Source organism: Porites lutea, chromosome 12 (assembly GCF_958299795.1).
Source record: "Porites lutea chromosome 12, jaPorLute2.1, whole genome shotgun sequence".
Taxonomy (NCBI): domain Eukaryota; kingdom Metazoa; phylum Cnidaria; class Anthozoa; order Scleractinia; family Poritidae; genus Porites; species Porites lutea.
In genome coordinates this window covers 9,916,550-9,926,549 of record NC_133212.1, presented here as the reverse complement: position 1 = coordinate 9,926,549, position 10,000 = coordinate 9,916,550, and the positions used below count along the sequence as shown (strand labels likewise).

General features: G+C 38.9%; 1 protein-coding gene across 1 annotated transcript in view; it reads right to left on the bottom strand.

Annotated features, from left to right (window-relative positions):
• Positions 1-1,276: 1,276 nt before the first annotated feature.
• LOC140953686 (uncharacterized) overlaps positions 1,277-10,000 on the bottom strand; it is a 12,711-nt gene continuing 3,987 nt past the window's right edge. The window contains exons 4-9 of the mRNA XM_073403094.1: positions 8,969-9,040; positions 8,615-8,689; positions 6,882-6,953; positions 6,433-6,504; positions 5,402-5,473; positions 1,277-2,916 (exon numbers count right to left, since the gene is read on the bottom strand). Coding sequence (XP_073259195.1) covers positions 1,620-2,916; positions 5,402-5,473; positions 6,433-6,504; positions 6,882-6,953; positions 8,615-8,689; positions 8,969-9,040 — 1,660 coding nt within the window. The 3' untranslated portion in view covers positions 1,277-1,619. The remainder of the gene's footprint in view (positions 2,917-5,401; positions 5,474-6,432; positions 6,505-6,881; positions 6,954-8,614; positions 8,690-8,968; positions 9,041-10,000) is intronic.

The following is a 10,000-nucleotide window of genomic DNA, read 5'->3' as shown; positions in this document are numbered from 1 at the left end:
TTGACATACAAGCAATCTTGCTTAAAACTGCAAAGTGCTTGAAACTGCAATCAGTGCTTGAAACTGCAAAGTTACTTTTTTAGAGTGCCAAATAGCAGTCCGCCAAGTCCCTATCAGAAGGTCATATTTAGCGACAATTTTCAGAGGACCACACTCTAAAGTCATTTGCAGGCGATGAGTTGGCCTATTTAGAAGAAGCACATAGGCGAATCACTACACTGCACGAGGAACTTCAGTCCGCATCCAACAAGTTGACAACAGCGCATATTAACCTGTCAAAGAAGTTTCCTTTGTGCGCGAGAAAATCAACAATGTCAAGAAGAAAGAAGGAAAATAAGAGGAAGGTCCGAAAAACCAAGGACAAGCGACTCAAGCAGAGCGCACTTCATCTCTTAGAAAACTTGACCTCAATCGAGGTCGCGGAGCAAATTTTCGGTTCAATCGAAAAGAATGATAGAGTTACTCCTGTAGATAGCATCAATGCTGACTTTGCTAAGAAACTAACAAGGCGTTTGCATCTAGACCCTTTGCTATGGCTACTAGAAAAGGGTATTTTTAGCACGACCCTAGCAAAAAATCTAGAGCAAGTAGCGGCCATTTTAAGGGCACAAAGTCCAGGGTCAACCTGCCGAAGGGGACTAAATGTTGCTGTTGAATCGGATGACGAGGCTCAAGAGGCAAATGAAGTTGTTGAATGGGATGATGGGGCTCAAGATGAGGCAGATGAAGCAGTTGAATCGAATTTAGTATAGAGCTGACACAGGACGCCCATTCCTGGAGAGGCGATAAATGGTTTATGTTTAAACAAACACGCTTTTTACAATGTTTCAGTTATCAGAAATTTGTATAGTTCACAATTTAGAATTCACCTGTCATGTTTAAAGATGAATATTAGCTAAGTCATGAGCACGTTATAAAAGGAAAAATATAAAAGCGTTAAAACAAAGCTTTCTCGATATAAATTGAAATGCACACATTCGCTAGTGTGACAGACTTCCGTTTTTTAAATAAAATTGTGTTAGAACAAATTGAGATTGCAAATGCTATCATCTCCCAGCAGAATGGGCACATTTATGTTGTATGCTTTCAAACTGGCATTGTTCAAGCAGATTTGAGTGGTCCCCCCTCTGAATCCTTCCAAAATTTTCAGTGATCCCCCCCTTTTGGGCTCTCAGTTACGACTAATCCCCCCCTCTGTTCTCCTAAAAATCAAGTGATCCCCCCCAAAATCCTCCGACCCCCCCCCAGGTGATAAATAATGACCGGTCCCTTATTATTCTGAATATTTTTTCGGTATAGGTAAAGGCGTCACAGTACATAAAAGAAAAAGAAAACAATAAGTGACACGCGAAAAGTAAAATGTCCGCAACGACTCTAGCTGGTTCTCTACCAACTAAAAGAAAATAAGAAATACTAGTAGGCGAACTTTTTTTTTTCAGTAACTTTTCCAGTTATTTATATGGTAAGGAAACATCGTTCAGCTAATACTGACGGGTTCGTCAACCCTCCAGTCCCACGGGCATACTCACTCAGTCAATGAGGAGATCATTTGAACTAAGACGGACGCTGACCTGCGCTCTTTCAACTAAAGTGACGTATAACGGCGATTGAATTCCTGTCTATGCTTTCGATACGTCAGTGGTAGTAAACGAGGTTAGTTCAATGCTGCTTGATAGGTCTGATCTTGAATGAGCTGTCAAATTAATCGCACTGTTATAAGCCGTGTGAGGATCTTTCCTTGCGGGACGTTTTTTCGTTAAAAGTCTACCAAATGGATGTCTGCAGGCTACTTTCGTAAGAGCTCTGAAAAACTTTTCATTTCTAAATGCGAATAAGCAGGGATCGAGACAAGCGTTAACGACCAAACAAACTGGCGGCAACCACCAAATGATTGTCCTATTCAACCTGGCGTCCTCAAAGACGTTTCCTCCACGAAAAATAAACGAGACTGTGGTACAGTTAGGGGCAGCGAAAAAGAAGAAACTGCTTAGAACAATGGCACTAATTCGTTTCGCGAGTCTGGATTCTCGAAGCACGCCCATGTTGCGAGCAGATCGGCGTACAACGATGAAAATGTGGAAATATAACACAGCAACGACAAAATATAAGAACACCAGAACAAGGAGAATGAGTTCACTCGCATAAATGGTAGATGTTTTGAACGTATTTCTGGTGATTAAGCACATTTGACCATCCGTTTGATTGTTCCTTTTGTCTAACATTTGTACTACTGTCGCTGATGATGCGCCCGCGATCCAAGCAAAGGCCAAGGCTGCTGCAATAACTTTGTGACCAAGCCGTACGGCCGGTTTCATGCAGAAGACGATGGCCAGATATCGTTCGGCCGTCATTAATAGAGATGTTAGACTTCCAGTGACTTCTGCAAAGATAAAGATGCTCCTTAGTGCAGGGCAGTAGATTTCTTTCCAGTCGTTGAACTCTTTAAAACTGAATCCGTGGCCAAGTGCAATTCCCATTGAGTAAATTCCCACCAAAGTGTCACAGAAACCCAAATGCGATACCAACAAAAACGGTGGACTCTTTCGAAGACTTCCAACCCTCAATACCGTTCCAAGAACTGTTATATTCAATACCATAGAAATGGATCCTAAGATGAACAGCGTTGGCCTTAGTTTGTTGATAACTTTCCAACAAATATTGGAACGGGTAGTAACAATTTTAGTCTTGTTTATGACTGCAACGCAATCCTGGCCATCAGGACATCGAGTCTTGTTTCTTGAAGACTGTTTAGTGATTGGCTCTTGGCGAATATCGAAACATCCCTTTGTCTGCTGTGGAATGTATTTAAGCTGCGTGTTGTTCGCTGCTCCAGTCTTGATATAGCGGGAAAGTACTGCGACTGTGTTTTTTGATGGGGAGCGTAACCAAACCGTCACGTTATTACCATCTAGGTTTCTTTTTAGGAGAAATGATAGAAAGAAGAGTATAAAACTGTTGTATCATTCCTAAACTTTCACTCAACTAAACTGGGACAGCCTTTGGCTGATTCTTGGTCACGTGGCCTTGACTAAAATCAAATGTATCCCGATTGTGATACATTAAGAAATGTACCCCGCTCGGGATACATTACCGCACGTGATCAAAGCATGGTGGAAAGTGGCGTAACAGAAGGCGGGAAAAACGTAAACACTAACAGTTTTTCTTTTTCGTTAATGAACACAACAACACAAACATGAAGCCTCAAGCTAAAAGGAACGATTTTCAAAGTTATCCCAGACTAGAAGAGAAACAGCAGCTAGTGGAGGAAAAAGATGCAGATAATATAAGGAATTGTAAATCATTCATTCAGTGGTTTTGAGAATTAAATTTGTGTTCTTAAAAGTACCGAGTCGACTGTTTTGATTCGCTCCGCTAAGCGTATTCTTTTGTGGCTGTTGAAGTATGTTGTAGTGAAAGTCTAGAAATATAACAAATTACTTAATTTCAAGTCTTTCGGGAAACCAGTTAGTTTTGTTTTCCCTCGAGTGCTGATGTTTCCCTAGAATTCGTCTTGGGAAACATCAGGACTCTCGGGAAAACAAAACTAACTGTTTCCCTCGGGATCTGACTTTAAGTGTATTGAGATATACTCACTGAACAGCTATGACGTAAATTTCATACGCAAATGAGTTCTAGCCAATCAGAGGAGCGAAAGATGCTTTTCACACTTGAAAAAAGCGATACGTCCAATCAGAATCGCGAACGGCGTTTTTTCACGTGTGAGGAAAATGATACGTCCAATCAAAAGCCACAGAGGTGTGTGAGTTTTACGGGACCCGCCTTTTTTAGGCGAAAAAGAAAAATTGCGGAAATTGTATTGGAATAGTATTGTATATTTCACTATCGATGAAGAAAATTGAAAAGAGCTGACAAAACAACGGCGAAAGGGAGTCTAAAGGGTAAAAAACAGAACGAGACGTAAGGTTGTACTTGAACTTTTTATCGGAGCTAAGCTTATGGCTGTTTATATATATTCAAACCGGTCAATTTACTCAAAATCGTTCACTTTTATTTGTACATCAAAAACAAGTTAAGACGGAATCCACCGGGAAATTGAGTAATTTTAACTTTCAGTGGACAAAAACCTTGTACCAGGATATTTTATTAAAGAATATTGCATCTCTTTTCTTACATTTTTCAAGGGCTAAAGATGTAATTAGTCATCTGCAATAACACCAAAGAAAATTTCTCAAGGGAGTCCGAGAAAATGAATGTCAAATTTCACGAGAATTGTGAAAACACAGGTAAAATTCTGAAGATTTCATGTTTAAGACGTAATTTTGTGAAATTTACCATTTATTTTCACGGGCTCCCATAAGAAATTTTCTTTGGTGTTATTACAGATGACTAATTACATCTTTGAAAAATGTAAAAAAAGAATGCAATATGCTTTAAATTATTCTGGTGCAAGTTTTCTGTCCACTAAAAACTAAAATTACTCAATTTCCTGGTGGATTCCGCCTTAATGTTACTTGTAATTCCTGGATTATAATATCCTTACCCTCCTTATAATTTTTACCAAGCGTTTTTTAATACTAATATAAGCTTAAGTTGCTTCTTTTTCTTTAGCATTTCACGGAATGTAGAGGCATATTTTGGTATTTTAGGATTCTGGAAGGATTTGATATAAAAGGCTGGCAAAATTATGAATGTCTTAATATGTATATAATAAACCCAATACGACAAGGAAAGTGCTTTGTACGGTATTAACGCACGAGTTGTTGACGTATCAGAAACCTCACTCGTTCGCTGCGCTCACTCGTTCGATTTCTGATACGTCAACAACTGATACGTCAATAACTTGTGCGTAAATACCGTACGCCCGCACTTTCCATGAAGTATCCTCTATGTACTATGCTTTTTAACCTTCTCTACGCAGAGGTATATGGTGCAGGAAAAAGGTCAACGTTTACTTAAGTGGTGGGTACTCGTACCAATTTACTCCTTGGTGTACTTTATGGTTTGAATCCCTGATACTGTTTATGAGAACTGAACGAAATTATCATGGTATACCCTGTATACATGTACGACATTAGGTAACTGATTAAAATGTACGCTATGATATTCCTTTAATCGGGCATTGACCAGGACAAACCAGGATAGAAAAAAAAATAACAAAAAACAAACAAACAAACTAAATAACTTAAACTAACTAACTAGGTAACTGAAAAACAAACAAAAAGTCTGTCCTTAAACTCTTACTAATGATGAACCCACGTCATTTTACATGCATACTGATAATTCCCTTGCGCCTTACATAAGTTGGTCACCGCCGCTTGGAGCATTTTGGCAAATTTTACAATTCATTTTATTTTCAAATTTTCCATCTTACTGGTATAAGCTCTTCAAAAATCTATTTGCCATGAAATTAGTCAGGCCACAGTAATAACATTTTACTTACACTTGTTTCATATTAAAAAGAACATTGAACACCTGATAGGACAGTGTGACAATCTTGTTATTGCTCAGGTTACTATAAAAAGCAAACATAAACCGTAATGAGAGCCCTATAATTATATAACACGAATATCACATCTCACATAACACGAATATCACATGGAACGCCCAGTTAGTTTGACAGTGCGACAACGCCTTAGCCCTTGGCGTGTCGTAGGGAGTTTAAGTAAACTCAGGGAGTTTTTAGAGATGCTCGTAGAGGCATTTCAATCCTTTTAAATGAATATTCCTAGACGCTACCAAATTTGTATTTCTAAATGTTGTTTTTTTCTCTTGTGTACTGAAAATTTGGGCAAAAACTACCGGCCATACATGCTTACTTTACTTAATAACCTCCCTTTTAATTAGCTGCCTTCTTCAAAAAAATAAAGTATACAGACTCCACATGGTGCATTTGTATGTGATTCTTTAGTGTAGGCGTTTCGCCAAGTGATCCACAGTTTTTCGAATTAACAATGTGTAGGACATTACAGGGGCGGATCTAGGGGGAGGGTGCATGGGTTGCGCACCCCCCCCCCCCCTGAGATTACCTGCGGTTATCTAATACAACTGGTATTCTGCAAAAAAAAACTATATGGTTTATTGGTGTTGAAGTAGAGCAAAAGACGAGTGCACCCCCTCCTAAAAAAAATCCTGGATCCGCCCCTGCATCATACAACCGAGAAAGGGTTAAGACGTCATCATTTTCTTAGTTGGCAGGCTGATTTAAACGTTTACGTATCACACACTAAAAAATAGTTCGGGTTAGGCTGGTTATGATAAGAAGAATTTATATCCGGCAGAGGAGAGCGTTATCCGCCGAGCGCGAAGGCCGAGGCGTTCAAACGCGATAACACCCTCCTTGAGCGATCTGTATAATTGTTCAGATGATACTAGTCATACTAGCTCTGCCTCATACAATAATTGCTAAATGTTAACATTAATACTGTTATTATTTAATACCGTGGTTGTTGCAGAAGTGTTTCTTTAACTTACAGAATTTCGAGGTCAAGGAACCCATGGAATGCTTTTGTTTCTACGACGGTAATGTTGTTATGCTGTAAGTATCTGAAAGAAGAAAAAGAAAAGGCGTTCGAAAGATAAAGAGCTAGGACGAACGAGAACAGGACAAAAAAGCACATTAGATCAATCAAAAGGATTAAACTTTATACAATAATTAATCAACTTACTTTGTAGCTCAATCAATCAATAAATGTTGCCGCCAAAAAATAGACTTATTACTTCGTCGTCGTCCCTAATCAGTTAGCTGCAGATGCCTCTTTCCCCCCCGTATTCGGCGGGCGGGAGTCATACAGCGAATATCAGGGAAAAGAGACCTCTTCTAGCAGGGAATTCGTCGTCAGTCAGCGGGCTACTAAAAATGAAGTTCAGTCTTTCTTTGGTAACCATAGTGACAAACAGACATCAGGGGTTTTATTACTTACAAAGACTTCAAGGATTGCGTGCCACGAAACATGTTGTTGGTCAGAGTTTTCAGTCCATTGTTACGTAGATCCCTGAAAAAACAAAAGTAAATTTGCTGATCTTGATCTAGATCAGTCCACAAGAAATGATACGATGTTGAAACATCAATCTCGGACGTACAAGGGAGGGTGTGTGTGTGTGTGGGGGGGGGGGGGGAGGGGGGGGCCTTGGTGGTTGCCACCCCCATAGCGTTTTTCGGATTTTTTTCCCAGACGATAAAACATCAGCACCTGGCTTTTTCTGTAGCTGTTCGTTTATCCCTCTAGCACATTTTGAGGCAATTTTAGTGGTGGTCAGTTACTATGGTTTCGAGATATGATGTCATAAGTAGCAGGTGGTCAAGATGTTTTTGAGTGATAATGCATGTTTTTTCAACTTTTTTTCAGGAATAAAAGTAAACTTGTGGATAAAATGATGCAAAGTACTTATTTATATGTTATTTTACATGTTAAGCGCAAAAAATTATCAATTCTCACTGTTTTTACTTAATTTCTAATTCTTGATAAAATCGAAGATGGCGCCCAAGATGGCGACCATGTTTGGTGACGTCACAGACCTCCAGCAGCGCCACCACTCCATAAAATATACCTCACCTTTATTGTAGAGGAGATCAAGACAATATCGCGAGTACTGATGGCACGAGTCTTGTGGAGGGGTCTTGGGGTATCCTCCCTCAGAAAATTTTCACACATGGAGGTACCGAAACGCTATTTTCGGCACTTGTCATGATATAAAAATCGACCTCGAATATGAAAATGGCAAACGATTGCAAGTCACTACAATCAAAATAACCGAGTCTAAAGAAAACATATCCATGTACAGACTTGATTTGTTTGGCTCAACAGGTGCAGGGAGGGGGGGGGGGGGGGGGGGGGCTTCGCAGCTGCTCCCCCTGCCTCCCGCTAGCTACGGCTATGGGTGTATCTTAAGGTCTCTGTAGACTAAAGGAACAGCCCCAAGTTTGCATCACCACCACTGGTTTCCCTCGAAATGAAGGCTGGAAAAACCAGTGATGGCGTCTCGAAATGTCAGCTGTTGTTTCGGGCTAGAGTCCGTATGCATGTTAGCGTTTCGACCCCGTACTGCAGCTGGTCTTCTTTAGGGAGACTATCAGTAGCACCGTGGTTGCTTGTAATTGGTGAATCACAAACCTCGGTTGCGGTCCACTGTGTTAGCAATGTCAGTGATCAGCAGTTGTGTCGTCTGATCGTAGGCATTCTCGCTTCTGGAATCTCAACTTTGAGGTTTGACCTCTTAAAAACCGTACGTCCCTGTCATGCTATATAAACGGTTCCTGTTTCGCTAATATATACTTTGCCGCATTACCAAGGAACCTTATAAACTACTTCATCCTCTTTACGAGGGTTAACAACATCCTTAGGTCGAAAAGTGAGTGTGATATCGATGGTAGTGTCGTGTCGGAATGAAAACAAAAAAACCTCATCTGTTTCATTTCTCGTCATTTAGCTTCTAAAACGCGGAAAAAGAATTAGAGAGAACTTCTACGGTACAAGCAAGAAGAGGGGGTTTTAACGTTTCACTTTGTGATCACGTTGATTTGTGTCTTTCTGTTCGGTTCTGCATGTGTTCATTTCTGTGTTTTGGGTCCATTGCTCCGAAAAAAAATAAATTGTTAATAAATTGCATTTTCGTAACGAAACCAAGAAAGAAAACAAATTTGACAGAAGCTTACAATTTATTCAGAGATTGAAGGCCCTTGAATGACAGGTTTCCTCGTAAGACTTGTATGGCATTGTAGCTGATATTTCTGCAAAATGTACATTTTTTGTGGTTATAAGTGTACTTTTTTCCCATATTATAACAAAGCATAAAGCAATATTCGTTCTAACCATATGCAGAAGATGCCTCATCAAATATATGCATTGTATAAATCTATTGCTGTTGTTGGTATCCTGGTTACTCGTTTTGAGGCTGAAGTGTAGGATATTTCCTCCGTTTCGTGTAGTTTTTGATAGAAAGAGCCTTATAGCCTTTCTATTGATATTTTATTGGCATAAGGCACAAAAATAACTTAAAGTCAACTTACAATGTCTTCATCGACTTAAGACCCAAAAATGTTCCTTTTGGGAGAGCTGTTATCAAGTTAAAAGACATATCTCTGAAAAATAAGTTCAAAGTTAAGACACCTTATATAAAAATTCATCTGGAGGTATTTTGTGATACAGGCTCCTTTTATGAATAGCATTTTATTTGGTTCATTCTCAATCTCACTTATTTTGGCAACTTGAATATAAATGACCGTCAATTAATTAGTTTACTGCCCTTTATTTGCTTTTTGGTACTATCTGTTTTTCTTTAATTTGTCTGCATCAGTTTTTTCTCTTTCAAAAAGAGAAAGCCTGAAGGCTTCAGGCTTTCTTCGCGTAAACTGCTCAATTTGGTTTCCTCAAGACATGTCTTTCATTTCTTCAAAATCCTTTAAATATCTATATCCGATATTTTAAAAGTCTCAGGAAATTTTAGCCTTTTTTCTTTTTCTCCCTTTTTTGTTTTCTTCTTTTCCGTAGGATTTGTCAAGATTGAAAATAATAATAATAATAATAATAATAATAATAATAATACTAATACTAATAATAATAATAAATGAATTCAGCAACAGTTTCATAATTTTTCTTTTTGGTTAAAGTGCCCATCCCCTTAAATTTTTATATTTTCTTATCTGAAACTATACCTTATTAAAATAACTTCTGCGAAAAAATTTTACCATTTCAACAAAACGCGATTTTTAACCAATTTTTGAAGTCCATATTTTTGCGGTACATTCGCGCCGCTGATCACGCAAACTAGCAGACTCATATATGACGTCATGTGACGTAAATTAAGGAACTCGCATTACCTTTCCTTCACCAGCTGTACACAAAAAAGATCAATAACAAGTAAGGATTGAATCACAATGTCTTCGCAAGAAGAAATTTTTCTGAAACAGAAAAACCTACCAGAACTTTTAATGTTTTCCTGTCGATAAAGTCACGTGTTCCTTAAAGTACGTCATACCCTGAAAGGAGACTAAGACGAATGGTGTGCCTAAATGGCGGCAAATTTGAACGTTTTTAAAAAA